Consider the following 12,336-nt stretch of genomic DNA (forward strand, 5'->3'; position numbering starts at 1 on the left):
GAGTAGACTACGCTAGGTTGATTATCAGAATCATTGCAGTATCAGTGTAAATTGATTCTCAGAATCATTATAGCATCAGTAGCCTTGTTTGGATACACAGTTTTACCGGTACTAGTTTTCCATAGACTCGCATAACCGTCTAACAAACTAAAACCATGTTTGGCTTTCCACCAAAAACATGGATAAGCAGGATTTGGTTTCCACAAACCAGGAATCTGCGTTTTGTGAAAAACTACTAATAGTTGTTTTTGGAAAAACACGATCATAAAAACACACCGCAACTGATTTTTTCCGGTTCCACTTCTTTCGCAACAAATTCATTAGCACTGATTTTACAGTCATCAGGAGCTTGGATGGCCGGCGTGCCTGCAAATTGACCCTGAGCATCAGCTCTCTACCGTCGGCCGGTACGTCGATGGAAGCGGATGTCGCCGCCCGTGCGGGGCGAGTGGAAACGTTCACTGCCGTGCGCGTGCCGTGTTGGCGAGGGGAAGTAGCCACCGCCGTGCGCGTATGCCGGAGTCGTCATTAAGAAGCGGTCGATGCCGTCGTCCGCGCGCGACGAGTCGTCGAGGGAAAGCGGCTGCTGCCGTGCGCTCACGGCCAGTCCCTAAATGAAAGACGTTGCCGTCGTCCGCAACCAGCAGCTGAGCTTACCAAACATAGTTTTCTATAAACCGGTTATTCACAAAATAGTAGATAAAACTGGTTTTCCTAGAAATTAGCTAAAAACGCATTTTCTATATTCTTATCGCTAATCTCCATTATCCAAACAACCACTTAGGGGCCAAAGGGCATCACTGTAGCATCACAGGGGTATTGCATTTTATTTTTTTGCAGATCTGATAGAGTACTCCAGATCCAGAATAAATCCGTAGCCTGATAGCGGTATCCCATTACACTCAATTGACTAGCATCATCTGAAAACCCAAGTCTGTAAACGCTCTCTCACAACACAACACATATAGTGATGGCGACATATTTTTTTTAGATCTTCAGGGATGTTTACATGGAAACATTTGCACATGGTGTGTAATTACAAAAGAGTAAAAGAGAAGATCGGGGAGGGACCAATCCTAAAACCAGACCCCTCCCGTATTCACATCTAGCGTCTCGCCGTCTCCTCCATGATTACAGCACGGCGAGAAACATGACTATGTACAAACGCACTGAACACCAGTTTGTGTGGTGGTGTCGGCGGGTTCGTTGGTTGGTGGCTGGTCCTCCTAGGTGGAGCGGGCGAGGCGGGACGCGATGGCGGAGTGGTACATGGCGTCGTGGAAGCTCTCCATCTCCGACATCCGAGCCCGCAGCTGCCTCGCTTTCTCCTCCGTCAGGCCGACGAACGTCTTCCCCTCCACTTCGACCACCGGCGTCGGCGCCGCGGCCTCCATATAGTCCGCCCGTCCAGACCACCCGACCAGTGGCGCCCACCACTTGCCTCCCTTGGGCGCCCCAGCGCGGACCCGCCCACCAGCTCCCGCCGTGACGGAGGCGGCGCGCGGCCGGAGCGCGGCGGACGGGCGGGCGGAGAAGGAAACCACGGATGCTGAGGGTGCCATTGCCATTGATTTGCTCGGCCTGCTGCTTCGCTCGTGAGCTTCTGCTGGGTTTTGCCTCGAGTCCACTGAACGCACGGCGAGACGAGATGAGACGAGAGATGTGCTTTGTGAGGTCTGTGTTGCGCTGAGGGAGTGAGATGGGATGGAGTTGTTGGCGCGAGGGATGGGAGATTTATACCGGCGCGCGGCGGGAGAGGGGAGGGGTGGATAGGGACGCCGCGTGGACGCGTGTGGGCGGGGGCGGCATCCGCTAGGAGGGTGCGCGTGACGTGTGACCGCGTCCACTGGCCGTTCGGGTGTGGTGCTTTCATTTGCCACGAACATCACGTTCTTCGGGGGCGTCGCCCGCACCGAGTTTTTCCGACCGGGACTCGCACACGCACCTAAATTCACCACGAGCGCAAATTCGTTAGGGTAGAATACGTCAAGGCTGATGAAGATAATAAGACAGGAATTAGCACCTCGTGAAATCACGTCCAAAACTACACATCCTGCCAAGATACGCCATCGGTAATTCGATATTAGCCTATGACAAAGCTTATGATGATATTGCACAAATTAACATTTTTTAGGGTACAAATTAACATTTTTATCTAGTGATGATGGCTTGAAAAGGTTAACTTCTAAGACACACCATTGATTATTCTTAAAAACTTAACATGGTTTGATTTAAGAAACTTAAATCACCCGAGCCTTTTTTCCCTCTTGTTGCAAGTACTTTCTCGTCTCCGAGGCAATGAGAAATGTTAGTATTCACATGTTACATAGATTATTTTATGTGTTGGTACTTTTGCTTCAGCTCATTGCTCCTAGCCTCAACTCTTGTTGTAGAAGACTGGAATGCTGTGCAACACAATTGCTTTGATCGGTGCACCAGGCACGTATATATGATGTATAGAGGGGGGCCACAACCTCAACTATACATATGAACTAGGAGGTGGGCTCAAGACACAATATACATGTACACAATATATTCAACACCCCCCCCCCCTCTCGCAGTCGAAGCGGCGCCGGAGACGCAGAGACTGGAACGAAACTCCTCGAAGATGGAAGTCGGCAGTCCCTTAGTCATCACATCAGCGAACTGTTGTGCAGTCGGAACATGGAGGACCCGAATACGTCCAAGGGCCACCTGCTCACGCGTAAAGTGAATGTCCAGCTCAATGTGCTTAGTCCGGCGGTGATGAACGGGGTTGGCGGAAAGGTACACCGCAGAGACGTTGTCACAGTAGACAATCGTAGCCTGGGAGACATCATGATGCAACTCCTGAAGTAGCTGTCATAGTCAGGTGCACTCGGCGACAACGTTAGCCACTGCTCGGTACTCAGCCTCCGCGCTAGAGCGTGAAACGGTGGGTTGTCGCTTGGACGCCCATGAGACGAGTGAAGGACCTAGGTAAACGCAGTAGTCAGAGGTGGAGCGACGGGTGTCAGGGAAGCTGGCCCAGTCCGCGTCGGAATAGGCCACCATCTCCAGAAAAGTGTACACCGTGAGAGTGAGCCCAAGAGCCATCGTGCCACGGATGTAGCGGAGAATTCGCTTCACGAGGGTCCAATGGGAGTCACGAGGGGCGTGCATATGGAGACACACCTGCTAAACAGCATATTGTTGATCCGACCGGGTGAGAGTCAGATACTGAAGAGCACCAACAATGGATCGGCAGAACGGTGCATCCGACGCGGGCGAGCCCTCGAGAGCAGAAACCTTGGCCTTCGTGTCAATAGGAGTAGCGACATGGTGACAATTGAGCATGTCGGCACGCTCAAGTAGCTCATGCGCATACTTCTGCTAATGAAGGAAGAAGCCGTCGGGTCGCCGAACAACCTCAATGCCAAGGAAATAATGTAGAGCGTCCAAGTCCTTGATGGCAAACTCGTCACGCATCCGGAGAGTAATCTGCTGAAGAAGGGCTACAGAGAAGGCCCTCGGGATGATGTCGTCGACATAGAGGAGCAAATATGCAGTTGTGTCGCCGCGGTGATAGACAAACAACGAGGCATCCGAACTAGTAACGCTGAAGCCCAGTGTTTGAAGGAACCGGGCGATACGCTGGTATCAGGCGCGAGGTGCTTGCTTGAGCCCGTAGAGAGACCGGGACAACAAACACACATGCCCAGAAAGAGATGCGTCGACGAAACCGGTGGGCTGCTCACAGTAAACCTGCTACTCAAGATGGCCATGAAGGAAGGCGTTGGAGATATCCATCTGATGAACCGGCCAGCCTCGGGAAACCGTCAGCTGGAGAATAGTGCGGATCGTGCCCGATTTGACAACCGGTGCAAACGTCTTAGTGAAGTCGACGCCAGCACGCTGCCGAAAACCACGGACCACCCAGCGAGCCTTGTAGCGCTCAAGTGTACCATCCGAGCGGGTATTATGGCGAAAGACCCACTTGCCGCTGATGACATTGTCGCGAGAAGGCCGATGAACCAGTGTCCAGGTACGGTTCTGCTAAAGAGCGTCGAACTCTTACTGTATCACAGCAAGCCAATGAGGATCACGAAGGGCTGCTCTGGCAGACACGGGAATCGGTGACGGCTCGGTGGTGAAGGTGGCGAGGAGATACTTGTCGCTGGAGTACCGCAGACTCAGGCGGTGAACGTTGGCTTGAGCCCGAGTGATGGGGCGAGACGGCAACTCCGGAACGAGGCCCGAGGAGGCGGCTGGCGAGACCGCGGGTGAGGCGACCGGCGATGCGGCCAGCGAAGGGGCAGCGGCTGAGGCACCTGAGGCAGCCGTGGAGAGTGCGACGCTTGAGGCACACATGACGCCCGAGGCGGGCAAGGAGCCCGAGGCAACGGGGCTGCCCGAGGCGGCCGAAGAGGGCGCCGGCGGCGAAGCCGGCGAGGACGGCAACGGCGGCGTGGGGGCGGGAGGCGCAGCTCGTCCCACGGCGCGAGGACCGCCAAACTCAGAGGCAGTCCGAGAGCCGAGCGGGGCCGTCCACCTGACGGGGTCGTCGAAGGGCCGTCGGTGGCCGGTGGCAACGGGGCGACGAGAGGTACCTGCTGCTGAAATGAAATATAGATGAACTAAAAGGTGAGCCCAAGACACAATATACACATACATAATAAATTCAACACTTGTCACTCTAATGTTGCTGTTTATTGGGGTTCCTTGTAGTATTACCTTTCTTCTTCTTCTTCTTCTGGGAATTATGTTTTGAACCCTCTCCTAGGAGAATTGAGCATGTTGGTTTGAAAAATGTACATGCTTCTTTATTTTGTCTCTTGATGTTTTTTCCTTGTCTCATTCATGATGCTACTGCCACCTTAACTTTGTATAGGAGCCTTCTCTATCTAGTTGGGATAGACCTGGCCATCCACTGGGCCGGGCTTGACCACGCCCGAGGTAAAAAAACTCAGGCCTGAGCCTGGCCCCGTCCGGTCGTCGGGCCTACTTTTCAGGCCCAAGCCTGGCTCGTCACTGCAAAAAACCACCGGGCATTGGGCCTCGGCCGGGCCTCTTCAGTAAATGGCAGAAACAATAGGCATGGGCCCAGCTCGACCTAGTCTTCGGGCTCAAAACATAGGCCCGAGCCCGGCCCGGAAGCAGCGTCAAGCCGGGCCGGGTCGGGTTGCCCATGGCCAAGACTAAGTTGGAAGGCCCTTTTGGTAATTTTGGAGATGTTTGTCTAGTTTACGGGTGTGTTTTGTGGGTCCTTTGCATGTGCTCCTCCAACATTGTTCTAGGATCTACTATAGGCCGGATATTCACACGACTCTCCATTCCTATGGCGTGAAAGTTTAACTCAACACTACTTTTTGTTGGTCGGTAGGCCATCGACATATTTATCAAGATTTTTCATGTATATCTTATTTGTATTCGTATTGCAATATCAGTATCCGAGCAGCAAGTTTGTGTCAGGCTCAAGGACAAGAAGGGGTAGAAGAACAACAATAGAAACAATACCGCTAGTGTCGACTAAAGGACAAGAGACTCCGCCATTTTTAGAGCCACTTCGAGAACCCAGAGAGATAAGAAGCATAGAAGGGACCGAGAGTGCATAAAAGGTTGTGTTGAGAAGTTTAACTTCAGCCTCAAGTTCATATTGCTACCGAGGTTTTCCCGAGGTATATGGCCAAAATGCTAACCACTTCTCATCGTGCTGAGTTTGCAAGAGGGCTGAAGCTTAGTGCATCGCTAAGCGCCGCGCGTAAAAAATCTGTTTGCCGCGCGCGCTTTGGCTGGTTTAGCACGCCCGCCTGCGCTGGCTCCAGCAGCCGCGTTATAATGCAGCGCGCGCGCCGCTCCAGCAGAGCGCAAAAATACAGCGCGCGCGCCGCACAAACCACATATACATGTATTATGAGCAAAAATGATCAAACAAACAAAATAAATCAATAATAAATAATTCAATTTCGTTATCATTACCACTCAAACAAATAGTTTATCGTTCAGTACAACAAATGCAATAAACACAACAAATAGTTCATGAACAATACAATGTCGAATGCAGATATCATCATGCTCTTTGTCGTCCATGCCATGCCCACCACTCTTCAATCAAATCATTCTGAAGTTCATTGTGCGTTGCGGGACGCCGAATGGCATGATAGGAGGCAATAAAACGGGCAACCCTTTCAGCCCTCCGTCGCACTCGCACGGGATATCCCAAGAGCTCATACTGTGAGTAGTCTAAATCTTGGCCACGCTCATTCTCGATGATCATGTTGTACATGATCACACAAGCGTGCATGATGTAACAAAGCATTTTTTAATCCCAAAATCTAGCCGGTCCTCTCACAATAGCAAATTGGGCTTGCAAAATCCCAAATGCTCTCTCCACATCTTTTCTAGCCGCCGCATGAGCATTGTGGAAGTCAAGATTTTTCTTACCTTCCGGCTTTTTCAACGGCTTCACGAAGGTTTGCCACTTTGGATAGATGCCATCCGCTAGATAATAGCCATAGTTGTACGTACGGCCATTTGCTACAAACTGCACCGGTGGCAACTCACCGTTTGCAATCTTATTCATCAGTGGTGACCGGTTGACAACATTGATGTCATTCAAAGATCCAGGCATTCCAAAGAATGCATGCCATGTTGGGGAACGTTGCAGAAAACAAAAATTTTCCTACGGTTTCACCAAGATCCATCTAGGAGTTCATCTAGCAACGAGTGATTAGATGCATCTACGTACCTTGTAGATCGCGAGCGGAAGCGTTCAAAGAACGGGGATGATGTAGTCGAACACGACGTGATTCAAATCACCGATGATCTTAGCACCGAACGGACGGTCCCTCCGCGTTCAACACACGTACGGAACGGATGACGTCTCCTCCTTTCTTGATCCAGCAAGGGGGGAAGAGAGGTTTATGAAGATCCAGCAGCACGACGGCGTGGTGGTGGATGCAGGGCGTCACAGTAGCAGGGCTTCGCCTATACTGCGAGAGAGAGACGTAACGGGGAGAGAGGAAGCACCAAAGGCTGAGGTGTGAAATCCCTCCTCTCCCCCACTATATATAGGAGGGCCAAGGGGGGGTGGTGCGCAGCCTAGGAGATCCAATCTCCTAGGTGCGGCGGCCAGGGGAGGGTTTCCCTCCCCCCCAAGGCACCTCGGGGTGCCTTCCACCACTTGGACTCCTCCGTGGTGGAAACCCTAGGCGCACGGGCCTAGTAGGGCTGGTGCCCTTGGCCCATATAGGCCAAGGCGCACCCCCTACAGCCCATGTGGCCCCCCGGGACAGGTGGCCCCCACCCGGTGGGCCCCCGGGACCCCTCCGGTGGTCCCGGTACAATACCGATAACCCCGAAACTTGTCCCGATGGCCGAAACAGCACTTCCTATATATAATTCTTTACCTCCGGACCATTCCGGAACTCCTCGTGACGTCCGGGATCTCATCCGGGACTCCGAACAACATTCGGATTACTGCATATACATATCTTCACAACCCTAGCGTCACCGAACCTTAAGTGTGTAGACCCTACGGGTTCGGGAGACAAGCAGACATGACCGAGACGACTCTCCGGTCAATAACCAACAGCGGGATCTGGATACCCATGATGGCTCCCACATGCTCCACGATGATCTCATCGGATGAACCACGATATCGAGGATTAATCAACCCCGTATACAATTCCCTTTGTCAATCGGTATGTTACTTGCCCGAGACTCGATCGTCGGTATCCCAATACCTTGTTCAATCTCGTTACCGGCAAGTCACTTTACTCGTACCGTAATGCATGATCCCGTGATCAACCACTTGGTCACCTTGAGCTCATAATGATGATGCATTACCGAGTGGGCCCAGTGATACCTCTCCGTTATATGGAGTGACAAATCCCAGTCTCGATCCGTGTCAACCCAACAGACACTTTCGGAGATACCTGTAATGCACCTTTATAGTCACCCAGTTACGTTGTGACGTTTGATACACCCAAAGCACTCCTACGGTATCCGGGAGTTACACGATCTCATGGTCAAAGGAAAAGATACTTGACATTGGAAAAGCTCTAGCAAACGAACTACACGATCTTTGTGCTATGCTTAGGATTGGGTCTTGTCCATCACATCATTCTCCTAATGATGTGATCCCGTTATCAATGACATCCAATGTCCATAGCCAGGAAACCATGACTATCTGTTGATCAACGAGCTAGTCAACTAGAGGCTTACTAGGGACATATTATGGTCTATGTATTCACACGTGTATTACGATTTCCGGATAATACAGTTATAGCATGAATAAAGACAATTATCATGAACAAAGAAATATAATAATAATGCTTTTATTATTGCCTATAGGGCATATTTCCAACAGTCTCCCACTTGCACTAGAGTCAATAATCTAGTTACATTGTGATGAATCGAACACCCATGGAATTCTGGTGTTGATCATGTTTTGCCCTAGGGAGAGGTTTAGTCAACAGATCTGCTATATTCAGGTTCGTATGTACTTTACAAATCTCTATGTCTCCATCTTGAACATTTTCACGAATGGATTTGAAGCGACGCTTGATGTGCCTTGTCTTCTTGTGAAACCTGGGCTCCTTGGCAAGTGCAATAGCTCCAGTGTTGTCACAAAAGAGTTTGATTGGCCCCGACGCATTGGGTATGACTCCTAGGTCGGTGATGAACTCCTTCACCCATATAGCTTCATGTGCTGCCTCCGAGGCTGCCATGTACTCCGCTTCACATGTGGATCCCGCCACGACGCTCTGTTTGCAGCTGCACCAGCTCACTGCTCCACCATTCAACATATACACGTATCCGGTTTGTGACTTAGAGTCATCCAGATCTGTGTCGAAGCTAGCGTCGACGTAACCCTTTACGACGAGCTCTTCGTCACCTCCATAAACGAGAAACATTTCCTTAGTCCTTTTCAGGTACTTCAGGATATTCTTGACCGCTGTCCAGTGTTCCTTGCCGGGATTACTTTGGTACCTTCCTACCAAACTTACGGCAAGGTTTACATCAGGTCTGGTACACAGCATGGCATACATAATAGAACCTATGGCTGAGGCATAGGGGATGACACTCATCTCTTCTATCTCTTCTGCCGTGGTCGGACATTGAGCTGAGCTCAATTTCATACCTTGCAAAACAGGCAAGAACCCTTTCTTGGACTGATCCATTTTGAACTTCTTCAAAATCTTATCAAGGTATGTGCTTTGTGAAAGACCTATGAGGCGTCTTGATCTATCTCTATAGATCTTGATGCCTAATATATAAGCAGCTTCTCCAAGGTCCTTCATTGAAAAACTCTTATTCAAGTAGGCCTTGATGCTGTCCAAGAGTTCTATATCATTTCCCATCAAAAGTATGTCATCTACATATAGTATGAGAAATGCTACAGAGCTCCCACTCACTTTCTTGTAAACGCAGGCTTCTCCATAAGTCTGCGTAAACCCAAACGCTTTGATCATCTCATCAAAGCGAATGTTCCAACTCCGAGATGCTTGCACCAGCCCATAAATCGAGCGTTGGAGCTTGCACACCTTGTCAGCATTCTTAGGATCGACAAAACCTTCCGGCTGCATCATATACAACTCTTCCTTAAGGAAACCATTAAGGAATGCCGTTTTGACGTCCATTTGCCATATCTCATAATCGTAGAATGCGGCAATTGCTAACATGATTCGGACGGACTTTAGCTTCGCTACCGGTGAGAAAGTCTCATCGTAGTCAATTCCTTGAACTTGTCGATAACCCTTAGCGACAAGCCGAGCTTTATAGACGGTCACATTACCATCCGCGTCTGTCTTCTTCTTGAAGATCCATTTATTTTCTATGGCTCGCCGTTCAACGGGCAAGTCAGTCAAAATCCATACTTTGTTTTCATACATGGATCCTATCTCGGATTTCATGGCTTCTAGCCATTTGTCGGAATCCGTGCCCGCCATCGCTTCTTCATAGTTCGTAGGTTCACTGTTGTCTAACAACATGATTTCCAAGACAGGGTTGCCGTACCACTCTGGTGCGGAACGTGTCCTTGTGGACCTTCGAATTTCAGTAGGAGCTTGATCAGAAGTATCTTGATCATCATTAATAACTTCCTCTCTAGTCGGTGCAGGCACCTCAGGAACATTTTCTTGAGTTGCGCCATTTACCGGTTCAAGAGGCAATACTTCATCAAGTTCTACTTTCCTCCCACTTACTTCTTTCGAGAGAAACTCTTTCTCTAGAAAGGACCCATTCTTGGCAACAAAGATCTTGCCTTCGGATCTGAGGTAGAAGGTATACCCATAAGTTTCTTTAGGGTATCCTATGAAGACGCATTTTTCCGACTTGGGTTCGAGCTTTTCAGGTTGAAGTTTCCTGACATAAGCATCGCATCCCCAAACTTTTAGGAATGACAGCTTAGGTTTCTTCCCAAACCATAATTCATACGGTGTCGTCTCAATGGATTTCGACGGAGCCCTATTTAAAGTGAATGCGGCAGTCTCTAAAGCACAGCCCCAAAAAGATAGCGGTAAATCGGCAAGAGACATCATAGATCGCACCATATCTAATAGAGTGCGATTATGACGTTCGGACACACCGTTACGCTGAGGTGTTCCAGGCGGCGTGAGTTGTGAAACTATTCCACATTTTCTTAAGTGTGTGCCAAATTCGTGACTCAAGTATTCTCCTCCACGATCTGATCGTAGAAACTTGATTTTTCTGTCACGTTGATTCTCAACCTCACTCTGAAATTCTTTGAACTTTTCAAAGGTTTCAGATTTGTGTTTCATTAAGTAGACATACCCATATCTACTTAAGTTATCAGTGAGGGTGAGAACATAACGATAGCCACCGCGAGCCTCAACACTCATTGGACCGCACACATCAGTATGTATGATTTCCAACAAGTTGGTTGCTCGCTCCATTGTTCCTGAGAACGGAGTCTTGGTCATTTTACCCATGATGCATGGTTCGCATGTGTCAAATGATTCATAATCAAGAGACTCTAAAAGTCCATCTGCATGGAGCTTCTTCATGCGTTTGACACCTATGTGACCAAGGCGGCAGTGCCACAAGTATGTGGGACTATCATTATCAACTTTACATTTTATGGTACTCACACTATGAACATGTGTATTAATACGCTCGAGATTCATTAAGAATAAACCATTGACTATCGGAGCATGACCATAAAACATATCTCTCATATAAATAGAACAACCATTATTCTCGGATTTAAATGAGTAGCCATCTCGTATTAAACGAGATCCTGATACAATGTTCATGCTCAGACATGGCACTAAATAACAATTATTGAGGTTTATAACTAATCCCGTAGGTAAATGTAGAGGTAGCGTGCTAACGGCGATCACATCGACCTTGGAACCATTCCCGACGCGCATCGTCACCTCGTCCCTTTCCAGTTTCCGTTTATTCCGCAGCTCCTGTGGTGAGTTACAAATATGAGCAACGGCACCGGTATCAAATACCCAGGAGTTACTACGAGTACTGGTAAGGTACACATCAATTACATGTATATCAAATATACCTTTGGTGTTGCCGGCCTTCTTATCCGCTAAGTATTTGGGGCAGTTCCGCTTCCAGTGACCCTTCCCTTTGCAATAAAAGCACTCTGTCTCAGGCTTGGGTCCATTCTTTGACTTCTTCCCGACAGCTTGCTTGCCGGGCGCAGCAACTTCCTTGCCGTCCTTCTTGAAGTTCTTTTTACCCTTGCCCTTTTTGAACTTAGTGGTTTTATTCATCATCAACACTTGATGTTCCTTCTTGACTTCTACCTTTGCTGATTTCAGCATAGCAAATACTTCAGGAATGGTCTTTACCATCCCCTGCATATTGAAGTTCATCACAAAGCTCTTGTAGCTTGGTGGAAGCGACTGGAGGATTCTGTCAATGACCGCATCATCCGGGAGATTAACTCCCAGCTGAGTCAAGCGGTTATGTAACCCAGACATAGTGAGTATGTGCTCACTGACAGAACTATTTTCCTCCATCTTACAGCTGAAGAACTTATCGGAGACTTCATATCTCTCGATCCGTGCATGAGCTTGAAAAACCATTTTTAGCTCTTCAAACATCTCATATGCTCCATGTCTCTCAAAACGCTTTTGGAGCCCCGGTTCTAAGCTGTAAAGCATGCCGCACTGAACGAGAGAGTAGTCATCAGTACGTGTCTGCCAAGCGTTCATAGCGTCTTGGTTCTGTGGGACGGGTGGATCACCTAGCGGTGCTTGTAGGACATAATCTTTCTTGGCAGCTATGAGGATGATCCTCAGGTTCCGGACCCAGTCCGTATAGTTGCTGCCATCGTCTTCCAGCTTGGTTTTCTCTAGGAACGCGTTGAAATTGAATACAACGTTGGCCATT

General features: G+C 49.1%; 1 protein-coding gene across 1 annotated transcript; it reads right to left on the reverse strand.

The window, feature by feature from the left end:
* Positions 1 to 965: 965 nt before the first annotated feature.
* Positions 966 to 1,716, reverse strand: LOC125554513 (uncharacterized). Its single transcript, XM_048718049.2, has one exon. It carries the CDS (start codon positions 1,566 to 1,568, stop codon positions 1,227 to 1,229), a length of 342 nt encoding a protein of 113 aa, XP_048574006.1. The 5' UTR covers positions 1,569 to 1,716; the 3' UTR covers positions 966 to 1,226.
* Between the last annotated feature and the right edge of the window lie 10,620 nt (positions 1,717 to 12,336).

This window comes from Triticum urartu, chromosome 1A (assembly GCF_056163025.1).
Source record: "Triticum urartu cultivar PI428250 chromosome 1A, HENAU_Tu73, whole genome shotgun sequence".
NCBI classification, from domain to species: Eukaryota; Viridiplantae; Streptophyta; class Magnoliopsida; order Poales; family Poaceae; genus Triticum; species Triticum urartu.

Bases quoted from the DNA above. Each gene is read 5' to 3' on its own strand.
- LOC125554513 (XM_048718049.2), bottom strand. From the start codon at position 1,568: ATGGCAATGGCACCCTCAGCATCCGTGGTTTCCTTCTCCGCCCGCCCG.